This window comes from Artibeus jamaicensis, unplaced genomic scaffold (assembly GCF_021234435.1).
Source record: "Artibeus jamaicensis isolate MK-2021 breed Jamaican fruit bat unplaced genomic scaffold, CSHL_Jam_final contig_240, whole genome shotgun sequence".
Lineage (NCBI taxonomy): Eukaryota > Metazoa > Chordata > Mammalia > Chiroptera > Phyllostomidae > Artibeus > Artibeus jamaicensis.
Genome location: NW_026521506.1, coordinates 10,393,384 through 10,411,106, shown reverse-complemented (window position 1 = coordinate 10,411,106; position 17,723 = coordinate 10,393,384). Strand labels below are relative to the sequence as shown.

General features: G+C 36.7%; 1 protein-coding gene across 6 annotated transcripts in view; it reads left to right on the top strand.

Moving 5' to 3' along the window:
• ZNF280C (zinc finger protein 280C) overlaps nucleotides 1-16,671 on the top strand; it is a 77,418-nt gene extending 60,747 nt beyond the window's left edge. For all 6 annotated transcript variants that reach the window (XM_037147091.2, XM_037147086.2, XM_053662356.1 and 3 more), the window contains 6 exons: nucleotides 2,723-3,036; nucleotides 3,504-3,644; nucleotides 9,104-9,166; nucleotides 14,206-14,324; nucleotides 14,470-14,506; nucleotides 14,630-16,671. In XM_037147091.2, coding sequence (XP_037002986.2) covers nucleotides 2,723-3,036; nucleotides 3,504-3,644; nucleotides 9,104-9,166; nucleotides 14,206-14,324; nucleotides 14,470-14,506; nucleotides 14,630-14,645 — 690 coding nt within the window. In that variant the 3' untranslated portion in view covers nucleotides 14,646-16,671. The remainder of the gene's footprint in view (nucleotides 1-2,722; nucleotides 3,037-3,503; nucleotides 3,645-9,103; nucleotides 9,167-14,205; nucleotides 14,325-14,469; nucleotides 14,507-14,629) is intronic.
• Nucleotides 16,672-17,723: the final 1,052 nt, after the last annotated feature.

Sequence of the window (17,723 nt, the reverse complement as noted above, 5' to 3'; positions counted from 1 at the left end):
TAAGATAAATCCCTTTGCCATTTCTTATAATAAGGGCTTGGTGATGATCTGAGAAGCACTTTTTCTGCCCTTCCATTCAAAAGGATAGCTTTGTTGGGTAGAGTAATCTTGGATGTAGATCTTGCCTTTCATGACTTTGAATACTTTCCAGCCCCTTCTTGTCTATAAGGTTTCTTTTGAGAAATCAGTTGATAGTTTTATGGGAAGTCCTTTATAGGTAACTCTCCCTTTTTTCTTGCAGCTTTTAAGATTCTCTCCTGCCCCGGCTGATGTGGCTCCATGGATTGAGTGCCTGCTTGCAAACCAAAGGGTCACCGGTTCAATTCCAAGGCTATGGCACATATCTGGGTTACAGGCCAGGTCCCCAGTAGGGTCACACAAGAGGCAACCACACATTGACCTTTTTCTCTCTCCCTTTTCCTCTGCCTAAAAATAAATAAATAAGTAAAATCTTAAACTCATAGTTACCTTTTAAAAAAATTCTCTCCTTATCTTTAATCTTGGGTAATAATGATTATCATATGTCTTGGTGTGTTTCTCCTTGGGTCCATCTTTTTTAGGACTCTCTGAGCTGCCTGGACTTGCATTTCTATTTCCTTCCCCAGTCTGGGGAAGGAAATAGACATACTCCTTCATTATTTTTCAAATAAGGTTTCAATTTCTTGCTCTTCCTGTTCTCCTTCCGATACCCCTATGAATCAGATATTGGAACATTTAAAGTTCTCCCAGAGGTTCCTAAGACTCTCCTCATTTTTTTTTGTGAATTCTTGTTTTTTCATTCTGTTCTGGTTGAATGTTAATTTCTTTCTTCTGTTCCAAATCTTTGATTTGAGTCCTGGTTTTCTTCCCTTCACTGTTGGTTACCTATATATTTTTCTTTATGTCATTTTGTACAGCCTTCACATCTTCCTTTATTTTGCATCTATACTCAGTCAGTTCTGTGAACATCCTGATTACCAGTGTTTTGACTCCATCTGACAGGTTAGGTGTCTCCTTGTTGCTTAGTTATTTTTCTGGAGTTTTGATCTGTTCTTTAATTTGGACCCTATTTCTTTGTCTTGGCACACCTATTACATTGTAAGAGGCAAATCCTTAGGTATTCACCAGGGCAGGGCAACCCACTTCACTGTGTTGTGTGGGAGGGGTATGAGAGGGGACAGTGCCACTTGCTCAGCTCTTGGTTGATGTTCACTCACTTACCCTGCTACTCTCAAACACACTGCACCCTTCTGGTTCTGATTCTTTGATGGGTGGTTTTGTGCATGTAGGACCCCATAAGGCCCTCCAACAGACTTTGCTATGAAACTGACAGTTTCTCCCACTGCCACAGGTCTAAAAACTCCTACAGGTTTTTTAAAAAATTTATTTAATTATTGTTCAAGTACAGTTTTCTGTTTTTTACTCCCATCCCAGCCCACCCCCCCAATGCTCCCCAACTCCCTCCCATTTCCACCCCCCTTAGTTGTTGTCCATGTGTCCTTTATACTAGTTCCTGTAAATCTTTCCCCCTTTTCCCCCTGAAATTCCCTCCCCTCTCCCCTCTGGTCACTGTCCACCTGTTCTCTATTTCAGTGTCTTTGTTTTTATTTTGCTTGCTTGTTTGTTTCGTTGTTTAGCTTCCTGTTAAAGGTGAGATCATATGGTATTTGACTTTCACTGCTTGGCTTATTTCACTCAGCATAATACTTTCCAGTTCCATCCATGCTGTTGCAAAGGGTAGTAGCTCCTTCTTTCTTTCTGCTGCATAGAATTCCATTGTGTATATGTACCATAGTATTTAGATCCATTCATTTACTGACAGGCACCTAGGTTGTTTCCAGTTCTTGGCTATTGTAAATTGTGCTGCTATGAACATTGGGGTGCATAGGTTCTTTTGGATTGGTGTTTTAGGGTTCTTAGGATATAATCCCAAAAGTGAAATTGCTGGATCAAAAGGCAGGTCCATTTTTAAAAACTCCTACAGGTTTTTAGAGCCAGAAGTTTTCAGGCTTTATTTCTGGTACTGGAACCCTGGGTAGTTCGGTCTGTCTCACTCCCTAGTTGTTCCTCCTGGTTTATCACACACAAATGTGGAACCACCTTTTCCACCAGCTGTGGCACCACTCCTCCCCTCCTACCTGTCTAGATGAATGTTTCTTCTTTAAATTCTTGGTTGTCAGATGTCCATACAGTTCAATTTTGTGACAATTGTGGCTGAGGTTTTTTTAATATTTTATTTATTTATTTTTAGAGAGAGGAGAAGGGAAGGAGAAAGAGTGAGAGAGAAACGTCAGTGTGTGGTTGCCTCTCATGTGTCCACTACTGGGGACCTGGCCTGCAGCCCAGGCATGTGCCCTGACTGGGAATTTAACTGGGGACCCTTTGCTTCACAGGCCCATGCTCAGTCCACTGAGCTACACCAGCCAGGGCTGTCTTTTTGTTTTTAAATTTTTTGTTGTCCTTTTGGTTGTGTGAGTAAGTGAAGCATATCTGCCTATGCCTCCATCTTTGCCCTTATCTGCTTTTTCTATTATAGCCATTCTAGATGGTCTGAGGTGATATCACATTGGAGTTTTTATTTACATTTCCTTGATGAATAGTGATATCAAGCATATTTCATATGCTTATTTTCCATGCGTGTATCTTCTTTGAATGAAGGCCTATCAAATCTGTGATTGCTTGCAGTGATCTTTTTAGTATTATGGTGATGATTAATTTTATAAAATATACGTTGCCATTATAGGTTACTATTCGAGCGTCATTTGGACACCTTCATTCAAAACCATCAACTACATCTTCCAGTGATACTCCAAGCACTTCTTCTCTTCAGGTGTCACCTCCAAAGTCGAAAAATACAACTGCTAAAAATTCCACAAAATCTAATGCAAGTAAGGCTAAGATGTATAAGGCTCGTGCAACTACGTCCACTGCAAGTAAAACATCCAATGCAAGTAAGCAAGGTAGACGTGCATCTAAATGCAAAGCAAAAACCTCTTACAAGCAAAAGAAACAACGCAACAGAAAGAACAAAATCAGCATAGCTTTGAAGAATTTAAGGTAATATATTTTATTCCTGATTCACGTCAATTTACGTTAAATATTAAAGCTTTATTTTAATATAATTTACCATAGCACAAAACTCTTGCACATTTACGTGTTGATTTTGTCTGGCATAAACATCAAGCAGTAAAAAGGTACTTTTTATAACTGTTGGGCAAAACTTGAGTTAATGTGTTTATTTGTGTAATTATCTTTTACATTAACCTTGTATTTTGTGTTTATATGTTGTGATAGTCGAATTGGTTAATATGATCCTTTTCTTTCCAGGGAAAGGTTAACTGCTGTTAGATTTTTTACACGTATCCTAGCTTGTTTCAAAGAAAAATTTCAAGTTATTAAATCTCTATTTATTTAAAGATGTTAACTTAAATATCTTAGCTTCAATTAATAAAATGCTAATAAAGCTTTATCTTATTATTTTTGTTTTACAAACAAATTTTATCATTTTTTTCTGTCTCCATAAGGTGTTGCCGAGGAGTTCACAAGTGCATTGAGTGTCATTCCAAAATAAAAGATTTTGCAAGTCACTTTTCAATATATATCCACTGTAATTTTTGCAAATACAACACTAACTGTAACAAAGCCTTTGTAAATCATATGGCGAGGTGAGTTAAACTCGTACACTGCCAATCAAAACTGCCATTCAAGGTATTTGTGTTTTTTGTTTTAAACCAAATTTATCCTATTAGAAGCCAGTTTGTCACATCAAAGAGCTAAAGGGATCTAGCAATAGGGAATTTCTAGGATATTGCCCAATACTGTTTGCCAGCATAATGAAATTAATGGCACAAAATTTTAAGAACTGAAGCTAATGAAATTAAAATAAGTTTGTTAAGGAAATTTATTTTTCTAACTCTTTCAAAAATGGTTCTTTCCAAACATAAAATTTTAATGTTTTAAAAATATTTTTTCAATAAATACGTGTAACCCACATGAGCAGTCACTTTGAGAGACATCAGATTTGTTAAAGATGGTAAGACCCATTATTGGTGATTACATTTGCATGCTCTCTGTTTCTATCCATCGTCCCTCTGCCTCACACTCTTGTCTCTCATCCATCCCCCTGTCCATTTGTCTTTCAAGTCATCCATCTTTTCTTCCATTCAGTGAAATGTGACATGAGAGACTGTAGGGGATATTCCAGTCATGATGCTACTATTAGAATTTCTTTCATACATCAACTCAATTTAAATTACGTACTTTAGCACCTACCATATGAGGTCTGTCCAGAAAAAGTCCAACCATTATTAATATAATAGGAACAGTTTGCATGGTATTGGTGTAACCTGGCAGCCAAGGAGAGTGGACTGGAATGCACATGTGTGAAACAATGACAACCTCACTGTACTAGTCAGTGGGGGCAGTAGACGTCATTGGGTGAGCATGTGTACTGTGTGACTGTCACATTCAAAATGACTGAGCAAGTAGACCAACAAATCTACATCAAATTTTTTTAATTACTTTTTTCAAGATTTTATTTATTTATCTCTAAGGGGAAGGGAAGGAGAGAGGGAGAGTAATAAATATGCACGGTTGCCTCTCGTGGGTCCCCTGCTGGGAACTGGCCTGCAACCCAGGCATGTGCCCTGACTGGGAATCGAACCTTGGTTGTTTAGTTTGTAGGCTCACGCTCAGTCCACTGAGCTACACCAGCCAGGACAAATCTACATCAAATTTTGCATTAAGTTTGAACATTCCTCTGCCAAAACTATTCAGATGATTCAGAAGGCCACAGCTATGGGCAGTTGGTGATTGGCAGCTTCATCCCAACAATGTGTTCCCTCATGCATTACAACTCATGCAGAGATTTTTTTGTGAAACATCGAATCACCCAAGTGACTATCCCCTTACAGCCTAGATTTGGTGCCCTGAGACTTCTGGCTTTTGCCAAAACTAAAATCACCTTTGAAAGGGAAGAGGTTTCAGACCATTGATGATATTCAGGAAAATACTATGGGGAAGCAGATGGCAATTAGAACTGTGTGAGGTCCCAAGGTGCCTACTTTTAAGGGGACTGAGGTGTCATTTTCCTATGTACAATGATTCTTGTATTTTATACCTTCAATAAATGTCTCTATTTTTCATAATACATGGCTGGATACTTTTTGGACAGGCCTCATACACTTTATACTTGAAAAAGACTTCAGAACCCACATTACTTTCATTTGGATTTCATTTGTAGCACTTCCTCAGGATGGATTCTTTTTTAGTAGACAAAAATTTTTTGATATAAAGTGATTATTTAAATTAAAGTTGTTCTATTTATTTTTATTCTGAAATAAGGTATAACCAATAAAAGTGGTTTTCTCCTAAATCATTACAAGACCTTTGTTACTTTCTGGTCATAGTTAGCTTCTGCTTCTTAGGATTTGCCCACATTTTTTTATGGCTTTGGCACTTGGCCTGCGAGGTATTTTTCCCCTTGATGATCAGCCTGACCTCATGGTACCTTGACTTTTTTAAAGCCAGCACTTCACATCCACTTGTGACATTTTCTACCCCCTGCTTTACTACCCTCCCCTTTTAACTCATCATATACAATATTTATTTTGAATTTTTATTACTCCATGACTTTCAGTCTTGATCCATCTTTTTTTTAATAGCTTTTTAAAAAAAGATTTTATATATTTATCTCTGACTTGTGGATTTCACAATCCAATTTCTGTCACTTATTTTTTTAAGATTTTATTTATTTATCTTTAGAGGGGAAAGGAAGGAGAGAGGAAGAGAAATATCAATGTATGGCTGCCTTTCGTGTGTCCCCTGCTGGGAACTGGCCTGCAACCCAGGCATGTGCCCTGACTGGGAATCGAACTGTGATCCTTTGGTTTGCAGGTCCATGCTCAGTCCACTGAGCCATACCAGCCAGGGGTTGATCCATCTTTTTAACCATCTGCACAAATCCAACTTTATAGTCAACCTCACCTTCAAAATCATCTGTTTGAATGTTGCTTTTTGTCCTGTAATTCTTTACATCTTAGTCATGTTTAACCATGTTATCCTTCAGTCTTTTATCCAATTTTTAAATTCAATCTCTATTAATTTTTCCCATTACCATTTACTCCCCTTATACCCCTCTCCCCAGCAATCACCACACTGTTGTCCATGTCCATGAGTCCTTTTTCCTTTTTGCTCACTCCCTCTACCCCCTCACATCCACCCCATTAGCTGTCCTATTCTCCATCTATGAGTCTGCCTGTTTTGCTTGTTAGTTCAGCTTGTTCATTAGATTTCACATATGAATGAAATCATGTGTGGTATTTGTCTTTCTCTGACTGGCTTATTTCACTGAGCATAATGTTCTCTAGGTCTCTCCATACTCTTGCAAAGGGTAAAATTTTCTTATTTACTATGGCCGAGTGGAATTCCATTGTGTAAATGTCCCATAGTTGTTTTATCCACTCATCTATTCATGGACACTTGGGTTGCTTCCATTTCTTGGTAATTGTAAATAACATGGCAGTGAACATAGGGGTGCTTATGTTCTTTCAAATTAGTGTTTTGGATTTCTTCAGATATACTGAGAAGTGGGATTGCTGAGTTAAAATGCAGATTCATTTTTAATGTTTTGAAATATCTCCATACTGCTTTCCACAGTGGCTGCTCCAGTCTGCATTCCCGCCAGCAGTGCAAAAGGATTTCCTTTCTCCACATCCTTGCCAGCATTTGTTGTTTGTTGACTTATTGATGATAGCTGTTCTCACAGGTGTAAGATGCTATCTCACTGTGGTTTTAATTTGCATTTCCTTGATGATTAGTGACATTGAGCATCTTTTCATATGTCTATTGGCCATGTGTGTGTCCTCTTTGGAGAAGTGTCTATTCCAGTCCTTTGCCTATTTTTTAATTGGGTTGTTTGTTTTTTTGGTATTGAGTTTTGTAAATTTTGGATATTATACCCCTTATCAGATGTATCAGTGAATGTGTTCTCCCAGTCGGTAGGTTGCCTTTTTATTTTATTGACCATTTCCTTTGCTGTGCAAAAACTTTTTAGTGTGATGAAGCCCCATTTGTTTATTTTTTCTTTTGTTTTTCCTGCCTGGGGAGATATATTTAATAAAATATTGCTATTTAATAAAATAGTACTATGAGCAATGTCCGAGATTTTGCTGCCTATGTTTTCTTCTAGGATTTTCATGGCTTCAGGTCTAATATTTAAGTCTTTCATCCATTTTGAATTTATTCTTATGTGCGGTGTGAGAAGGTGGTCTAATTTCATTTTTCTGCATGTATCTGTCCAATTTTCCCAACACAGTTAATTGAATAAACCATCTTTAGCCCATCATATGTGTTTACTTCCTCTGCCAAATATTAATTGACTATAAAATGTGGGTTTATTTCTGGGCTCTCTCTTTTGTTCCATTGATCTTTGTGTCTGCTTTTTTTTTTTTTGCCAGTGCCAGGCTCTTTTGATTACTTTAGTCTTATAGTATATAGTTTGACATTAGGTAGTATAAGTCCCCCAACTTTGTTCTTCTTTGTCAGGATCTCTATTGCTATGAGGAGCCTTTTGTGATTTCATGTAAATTTTTGAATTATTCTAGTTTTGTGAAATACGTCATTAGAATCTTGATAAGAATTGTGTTGAATCTATTAATTGTTCTGGGTAGTATGGACATCTTAATGCTGTTAATTCTTCCTATCCATGAACATAGTATGTGCTTCCACTTATTTGTATCTTCTTCATTTTCTTTCTTCAGTATCATAATTTCATGAGTACAGGTCTTTTATATCCTTGGTTAGGTTTATTCCTAGGTATTTTATTCTTTTTGAAGCAATTGTGAATGTGATGGTTTTCTTCTTTTCTCTTCCTGTTAGTTATTATTGGCATATAAAAATGCAACTGATTTCTGAATATTAATTTTGTATCCTACTTTGCTGAATTCATTTATTCATTTATAGTTTCTTGGTGGAATCTATGGGGTTTTCCATGTATAGTATCATGTCATCTGCAAAGACAGTTTTACTTCTTCCTTTAAAATTTGGATACCTTTTATTTCTTCTTTTTGTCTGACTCCTGTGGCTAGGACTTATAATACTACATTGAATAAGAGAGATGAAAGCAGACATCCCTGTCTTGTTCCCGATCTTAAGGGAAATGCTTATAGTTTTTGCTCATTGAGTATGCTGGCAGTGGGTTTGTCGTATATGGCCTTTATCATGTTTAGCTATGTTCCCTCTTGCATAATAACTACCTGAAATTTGTTAAAACTGATTTCTGGGCCCTACTGCCAGAGATAAATTCAGTAGTTCTGGAGTAGAACCTAAGGCTTTGTATTTCTCATAAGCTCCTAGGTGATGCAGACACTGCTGGTCCATGGACCACATTTTAGGTAATGCTACTGTGCTATGCCAATCCTAGCTAATCCTGCCTGGATTTCTAATATAGGAAAGCTTTCCTTATCAGTTTAAAAGGGAATATAAAAGCTGTTATCATTGGCTACAAAATTTGGTTAGTGGTTTTCTGTTCTATGTGTATAGGGATTACTGTTTTAACTCCAGAGCTGTGCTTCCCTTAATTCACTTTCCTTAAAAGCTCTCCTGGTAATTGCAAAAGATTATTTAAATGTTTTGCTTTACTAATGGTAAGTAATGTCATTTATCCCAGGTAGCACTTAACTTTGAGGATCATTTAGATTGTCCTTACTCACTAAGTACTCAATATGATTAGGAAGTGATAATTATTATTTATAACTTTATATTGTAATGAAATACATTATTAGCAAATATCTTTTACATTGTTTTCAACCCTTAATAGTTGGAAATTTCCATTTGATGGTCTTTGTATTTTAACTATGAGATTTTCTTATATACAGTATTGTGGTACCGATCATTTAAGAATATTCTTAGGGCAATATATTGTTAAAAATACACAGGTACAGTGACATATAAGATAAAAATTCTGAAGTAAACAGATGACTGATAGAATGACTGATAGAATTTTACAATGTAGACCAGGCTCTTTTATTCAAAATTAATAAACTAAACATAGACTTGAAATATGGTTATAAAATTAATACAACTTATTATGTAATAAAATCTAATTTGTCTCTTATCTCTCCAGCTCTCATGGCAGCCATCCAAGTAAACAGTTTTCTATTTTTAAGAAGCATTGTAGAACTCTCAGGTAACTAGTTGATCTTTTTTTATTCTCTCTCTTTTCTGTTGAAAAATTACAGTACCTAACTCTTTTCCTTTTATTTATTTCTTTTTATTTTTAAAATATTTTATTTATTTATTTTTAGAGAGTGGGAAAGGGAGAGAAAAAGAGGGAGAAAAGCATCAATGTGTGGTTGCCTCTAGCATGCCCTACACTGGGGACCTGACCTGTAACCCAGGCATGTGCTCTGACTAGAAATCGAACCAGTGACCCTTTCATTCATAGGCTTACCCTCAACACACTGAACTACACCAGCCAGGGCTGTATTTATTTATTTCTAGGGAAAGGGGAAGGGAGGGAGAAAAACTTCGATGTTGGTAATTGTGGGGGGAAGAGAGGGTGGGTAGAAGTGGAAAAGGGTATAATGAGAATAAAGTAATGGAAAAATACAATAAAATGTTTATTTTTTTAAATCCAACTTTTAAAATGAAATATCAATGTGAGAGAGAAACGATTAGTTGCCTCTCATACACACTCCAGCCGAGGATCAAACCCACAACCTAAGCATGTACCCTGACTGGGAATTGAAGTGGCAACCTTTTGCTTTGTGGGCCAGTGCCCAACCAACTGAGCCACACTGGTCAGGACTATAGTAACTTCTTTTAACCTGATGCTGGAGTGCCTCATTTGGAAAATGAAATGATTACTCCTGGATATATAGAGTTCTGTTTATTATATGCTTGGATCAAAGAGGGGATATAGTCTCTAGCTAAACTGTGTTTCAGTGGTATTAGTCATTAAGATAAAGCTTTTGTAGTTTCACAATGAAAAACAAAAATTCAGTCTCTCCAACAATATTTGAATATAAAAGGTGTTTAAGATTCCTAGTAAAGTAACTAATACTTTTTTATCAATATATAGCCTCATAATTTGTAAGGTTTTTGTTTTTGAAATAAAAGTACACAACTTGTTTACTGTACAAAAGGAATTGTCAATTAACATTTCTAAAGGTACTTATAATTAACTTTGGTTATACCACACACTTAGCTCAGAATCCACTAAATAAATAACTACAGTAATACAAGGAGGTTTATAATGAGTGCCATGAGAATTAATGATTTCAAAGGAAAGAGAGGTTTCTACTTATATGAAGGGGCACATGGGCATTCTAGGTAGAAGACAGCATGAATAAAATTGCAGAAAGGAAAAAAGCAGAAGTCACAGTACAATTTAGATAGAGCATGAAGTTTATGTAAATAGTATTGAGATCAAAGTGGGGGGGTCGTTTTTAGCTTAGATCCAGATTGTGGAAGCCTTGAAAAAGGCTAAGGAATTTGAACTTCATTTTAATTTGAGGACATTGGGAAAAGCAATGGTTTTTTGTGCAGAACCAAGAGTACTAAAGAAAAGTCCATTTGGAGGGATATAAAAGGTGAGTTGTAGCTGTATAGGGCACATAGACTAGTTAAGACTATTGTTGCAGTTAAAACTAATTTAATAACCTGGGTTAAGGTGGTGAGGCAGTATTACATCATGTTTAAGAATAAGGGCTCTGGAATCCGAGGGCCGAGTTTGAAACCGGGCCCTTGCTTTGCTAAGTTACCAAACCTGGCCCTGTCCTCTATTTAAAAAAAAATTATCATTATAACAACTACTTCTTTGCGTTTCTCTAAGATTTAGTTGAGACGATATGTTAAACCTTCAGCTCAACACAGTAAGTGCTCAATGAATTGTTAATATTATAAAATGTTTGCCCTGGCTGACATAGCTCAGTGAATTGGTGAACTGCAAACCAAAGGGTCGCCAGTTCGATTCTCAATCAGGGCACATGCCTGGGTTGTAGGCCAAGTCTCCGATGGGGGGCCACATGGGAGGCAGCCAAACATTGATGTTTCTCTCCCTTTCCTCTCTCCCTTCCCCTCTCTCTAAAAATAAATAAAATCTTTAAAAAAGTAAAATGTTTGAAATATTGACAATTTTCAAGAAAAAAGGTGTCAAAACTACAATTTTGAGGGAGTGTTGTTGTTGTTATTGTTGATATGACATCATAAGAGAGACCATTCAGGAGAAGTGACTTTCAGGGGTGGGGAGGAAAGCACATGACTTCAGGTGTATGAAGATTATGTTTTAATGCTATATACTATACTTGATTTGAATTTTTTTAATTTGGATTATAGTAACCATAACCTTTCTTAATCAGGATACTTCCATGTATATACATACTTTATTAGTGGAAAAAGTAGTCTAAATTGAATAATAAATACACACACATGCAAAACAGTTTTAACAGAAGAGTAAATTCTGTAGAGAAAATAGAACTTCAATGAACCTATCAATGAAAGAAACCAGTCACAAAATAAATGCCCCATACTCTGTATTTTCCATTCATATGAAATGTCCAGAATAGGTAAATCTACAGAAACAAAAGGTAGATCAGTGATTGCCATTGGCTAGGGCCTGTGGGGGTTAGGAAAGGTAGGGACAAGTGAATACTTATGTGGGTCATGGGATATGGAATTTCTTTTTTCGGATAGTGAGAATGTTCTAAACTTAGATTGTTGTCATGGTTGCACAGCTCTGTGAACATTCCAAAAATCAATAAATTGTACTCTTCAAATGGCTGAAATGGATGGCATGTGAATTATGTATCATAAAACTTTCCTTTAATTGGTTGCCTCTCACACACCCCCAACTGGGGTCTGGCCCACCACCCAGGCATGTGCGCTAGAATGGGAATCAAACTGGCGACCCTTTGGTTCACAGGTCGATGCTCAATCCACTGAGCCACACCAGGCAGGGCTAAAACTTTCCTTTAAATAACACCTCAGAGATGGTTTCCCTAAACTGCCCAACACATGGGTAGGTCAATAAAATCCAACTGGGAGAGCAACCAAACCTGTGGGTGAATCTCCTTTGCTCCACCCTCTCCTCTTGCTTTGTCAGTGGTATTTGACTAATCTCTGCTTCTGTCTCTGCTTTCATCCCATTGACTTGGAATTGTGCTTCCCCATCTGTTCAAGAACTTGACTTTGAATTTCTGGTCCTCCTTAAAAATAACATCAAGTGCTCTTTTAGAATGTCCACTATCTAAAATGCTGCCTCCTGGATCTCATACAAAGTCTGACAGCCTGAGCACATTATGCATTTCTGGACCAGTGCATTCATGGCCTCTGCCAAATTTCTATTGTTTTCTAATCCAAACATCAGTCTTCTCTCAGCAATGTTAAGTTAGTATAGGGTAGGGGCTCTGATTGATGCCAGGCCAGTCTCCTCAAGGAGACTTTGCTTCATCTTGTGGCAGTCCTGCATATCTAAATGAGATGTCATGAAATACAGGGGGTCTTATGCTAGAGAGCACCAACCTTTTTCTTTAGTCATTAAACTAAGAAACTAGTGGATTTTCCATTTGGACTGAACTAGCCTATCCCCACCAGGATTCAGATTACAGAACAGAATGCCAGGGAGTTCACAGCAATACTATCTGGTCCCCAGCATTAAAGATGCCCCCACCTACCTATCATATTCAATGGACCCAGGAAGCACCTCTCCAAATAATGATCACTTACTTAATGTTCATATTTGGAATGACTTAGAAAAAGGAAAAATCCTAATAGCTTATATGATCCAATGGAAAGGTACAAGTCAGACATGTAGTTTCCTTGGGTTGTTCAGCTTTTCCTAACTTTCTCCACATTCTTATGAAGATCATTCTTGATGTGCTAACATGACACCCAGATATAAATACATAATAAACTATTAAGACTAGAGCTGCAGGGGAGAAGTCAGTCTAAGGTATATTAATGGTTTTTATTTCTATACAGATCAAATACTTAAATTTAAAATGAATTGTAAAAGTATATTTACATTTTGTTCATAAGCTGATAATAACAATAATTACATTATGTTTAACGATTTATTTTTAAAGCATTCCCATTTTTTACGATTTTGTTGTCACTTAAGATTTTATATTGTAGGCTCTACAAAGTAAATAAAGTCCTCAACGAATATAACCAGAGACATTGAAATAAAGAACAAACTGACAGTCACCAGAGGGGAGTAGGGAGAGGGATAATAGGGGAAGGGCCAGCAAGGAACATGTGTAAAGGACACATGGGCAAAGCCAAAGGGGGGTAGGTTTGAGGGTGGGAGGCAGGGATGGGTGGGGCTGGGAGGGAATGGTGGGGGGAATGGAGACAGCTATACTTGAACCACAGTAAAAATATTGCTAAAAAAAGAGTTCTCAACAAATACATATTGCATGAATGAATGTTATATTCTTGCTTTGCAGATAGGCAAAGGCACAGAAATACTGTGCCTTGCACTAGTTATACAAGTTGTTAGTGGAGCCACAACTGGGCTTTAGGTCTCTTGACTCGTATCTTTTAGCAACTGGTATGAGAGGAAACAGTTTATAAAGCACTAAATGTTAGCATAACTTAGACATGGCTATGCCATTTTCTAAAGTACCATTTCAAATATATCAGGTCACATAATAAAATTGAAAAATAATGGTCATGTTGCATAAAAAGGAAATCAAGAGTTATTACATGGAGCCCTGACTGGTGTGGCTCAGTGGATTGAACACCGGCCTATGAACTGAAAGATTGCCAGTTCGATTCCCAGTCAGGTCATATGCTTGGGTTGCAGGCCAGGTCCCCAGTAGGGGACATGTGAGAAGCAACTAATCGATGTTTCTCTTGCACATCAATATTTCTCTCCCTCTCTTTCCCTCTCTAAAAATAAATAAAAATTGGGGAAAAAAGAGTTATTAAATGGAAAAAAAACAATTATTCAGCCTGTGTATAGGTTTTTATAAAATATTAAAAAACTTTCCCAGGCTGGTGTAGCTCAGTGGATTGAGCACGGGCCTTCGAACCAAACAACCGTGGTTCAATTCCCAGTCAGGGCACATGCCTGGGTTGTAGGCCAGTTCCCAGCAGGGGACACACAAGAGGCAACCATACATTGATGTTTCTCTCCCTCTTGCTTTCCCTTCCCCTCTAAAGGTAAATAAATAAATTTTTTTTAAGAAAAAACTTTTTTTTCTCTCTCCTTTTTTTTCATAGGGGCATTACTCTTGTGTGCCTTAAATGTGATTTCCTAGCTGATTCTTCTAGTTTAGATCGTATGGCTAAACACTTAAGTCAACGTAAAAATCATACTTGCCAAGTTGTAACAGAGAATGGTATGTATATATAATAATTGCATTGTTTTATATTTCTGATATTACTTTATTTTTGATCAACCACAATATGGGGTCTTAATTTTATTAAGTTCATATAGTCTTATTTATGTATGCTATTTTAAGTGTTAAACACTTCTAATTTCAGTTCCCAAAAGTACCTCAACTTCTGAAGTCACTTCTGAGTAAGTTGAATTTTCATTCACTGTATTTTTCTTTGATGGATTTTTAACAGTTGCATATTTTAATGTATCATTAATAGAAATGAAAAATATTAAAGTATTTTGTTTCTGTTTTTGTTTTTAAAGCTGCTTGTTGAAATAGATTCCTGCTCTATGGAGCTCGTGCAACCTGGTGCAAGACAAGTTGGAATTTCCTAAGTTCAAAGTTCTGAAGTGTTTTTTTACACAGAGCCAGTTTCCTAAGTTCAAAGTTCTGAAGTGTTTGCTCACACAAAAACGGTTAAACAGCCAAGTTCATGACACTAGTTCTCATTATTCAGCTCTTTCCAGCTTTCAGATGGCACTAGATTCTTATTCCACCTTATCTTTGTGTCAGGTTAACATATCTTAACATACGCTTTTTTCCTCTAGTTGGCTCTCTCCAAAAATAACTTTTGTTTGTTATCATCTTTCTCGCTTTGCTTAAAATAATTTGTGTATTTCTCTGCTGTATTTGCCTTCAGAATATTGCATTTCAAATGTTATGGCTGTTCACCTTTTTTTTGTTGTTGTTAGTTAAGTTCATACAAATCTTACAGTTTTAGGTCAGGTAGCTGTCTTTCTTCTCGTTCTTTGTCTGTCATTATTCTGTTTTTCATATTTTTCAGATGGAGAAGCAACACAGAAATTTCAAAAATGTCCAGGGTACTCCTGGTCAGTGTCCCCCTTCATTGGACACAACTGATGCCTGTTCTCTCTTTCCAAGAAATATGAGTTGTTTAACTGTGAGACCTCTTCTAGTTTGTGGCCCTAGCTTGAGAAGAGTCCCTTCCTTCATGGTGGATCATGCTGATTTGGCCAGAGATGACCACCAAATTGGACACAACTTCCCACTAGGGCCTTTGGTTTTATACCTTAAGCTTATAGGTCAGTTCTGACCAAGAAAAGCCCATCAGATCAATGCTTTAACACCCAAGTTGAAGTTTAATCATTTAGGCTGCTGTCCTTTAGTCTTCTTCGGTCATGTGTGCAGTTTAATGACTATAAAATTTGCCAGTGTAGATTGTAAATTCATGCTCTTGGAAAGCAACTTTCTAAGATTACAGTTCCCAGCCCTGGCTTGTGTGGCTCAGTGGATTGAGTACCAGCCTATGAACCAAAAAGTCACCAGTTTGACTCCCAGTCAGGGCACATGCCTGGGTTGTGAGCCAGGTCCCCAGTGTAGGGCATGCCAAGAGACAACCACACATTGATGTTTCTCTTCCTCTCTTTCTCCTTCCCTTCCCCTCTCTCTAAAAATAAATAACTTAAAAATAAATTACAACTCCCAATTTACAGTTATTATTATGGTCATTTTAAGCTTTATCCAGTATTAACCCTAGGGGTTTTTGGCAATACTAATATTTTTAAAAATTTTTTAAAGATTTTATGTATATTTTAAGAGAGAGGGGAGGGAGGGGTAAAGAGAAGGAGAGAAACATGGATGTGTGAGAAAAACATTGACTGGTGCCACTTTCACACCCCCAACTAGGGACCTGGCCTGCAACCCAGGCATGTGCTCTCACTGGGAATTGAACCAGCGATCTTTTGGTTCATACGCTAAAGCTCAATCCACTGAGTCACATCAGCCAGGGCTTTAATTGTTTTTAATTTAACTTAATTTTATCTTGGTTTTATGTTGTTCTTCAACAAATTTATTGAGGTCTGTTCTGTTCTGTCCACATTTATTTCTTTTCTTTAAACCTTTTGTGTTTGTTTTGTTAAGAACTCCAAGAAATTCCGTAGACTTCTCTACAGATTTCACTTAGCTACCTATTGGTATCTTCATAATTTGGTTATTTTTCACACCATTAGACGTTATTATACCCTTTATCCATCTTAGAACTATTATTAACATTATTTTAGTGATTGTGAGTTCAAAGATATAAAGAATTGACAAAAAACCCTTTCTGTAGACCTTAAAACAAATTTTAAAGTTACATTTCTGTACATGTAATGCATAATATCTTCTTAGCCATTAATGTAATTCCTTTGGATAAAGATAATATATTCAAAACTATTGGGACCAAAAATGCACTTGTTTCTTGCATATGTGTGTGTGTGTGTATGTATATACACACACATATATACATAGATGTATATATTTTTTAATTTGGTGTGTATTTTGGTTACATTGACTATAGATTTGGTGAACAGTTTTGATGTTATTACTTATTTTTTTAATAAAATTTGTATTGTTAAAGTGCCTCCGAAATTATTTTCTAACAAATACCATTACATAGAAGCTGTAGATTTCATCATACCATTAAGAACATTGTTTTGCTTCTTACATGGAAGTCTGATTACTTAGCCTACAGATGGGGAGCTCTATCTACTAAGTACATACATATTGTTGTTTTCCGTCCAGTACAGTTAAAAAGCTCACTGTTTATAGTTTACTGATTTCTTGAACTTTAAACACTGGGAAGAGTTCCTTTGTGATCTTAATAACTATGAAGGTGGGCAGGCTCTGAAGTTTGATTCAGTCATGGGTGGTTTTTCTCTTAATGTCAGAACCCTTGAACTATGAAACCGCCTTAGTCCATTTGGGCTGCTATAACAGAACACCATAGATGAGTAGCTTATATATAATAGAAATTTATTTCTCACAGTTCTGGAGGCTGGGAAGTCTGTGATCCAGGTACTGGTAGATTCAGTGTCTAGTGAGAACCTGCTTTCTGGTTCATAGATGGTCATCTTCTTACTGTGTCCTCACATGGTAAAAGGGTTAAGAGAGTTCTCTGGGGTCTATTTTACGATCCCATTCATGGGGCCTTCACCCTCATAATCTAATTATCTCCCAAAGGCCCCATCTCCAAACACCATTACATTGGGTGTTAGATTTCAATGATTGAATCGGTGGAGGGGTGGACACAAATATTCAGCCTATAATGAACATATTGAAAACCAGTTTTAATGACCATTTCTTATATAGTCTAATCTTTGAAATTAATAGTCAAAAGAGTTGAATCTATTTAGTTTTAATTTTCCAGACTGATTTCTGCTATAAATGATTTTCCAAAATCTTCAAAAGTGTCTTCTTTCTTAGTAATGGGTTTGGTGATACTCTACTGTTTATTTCCAGATCTGTCTCTAGGATGTTTTTTCATCTACCATTTTTCTACCCCCCCACACACCTTTTTTTTTTTTTTTTTTTTTTTTTTTTTTTACTTTTCAAAAGTTGTGGTAAAAATATATGGCA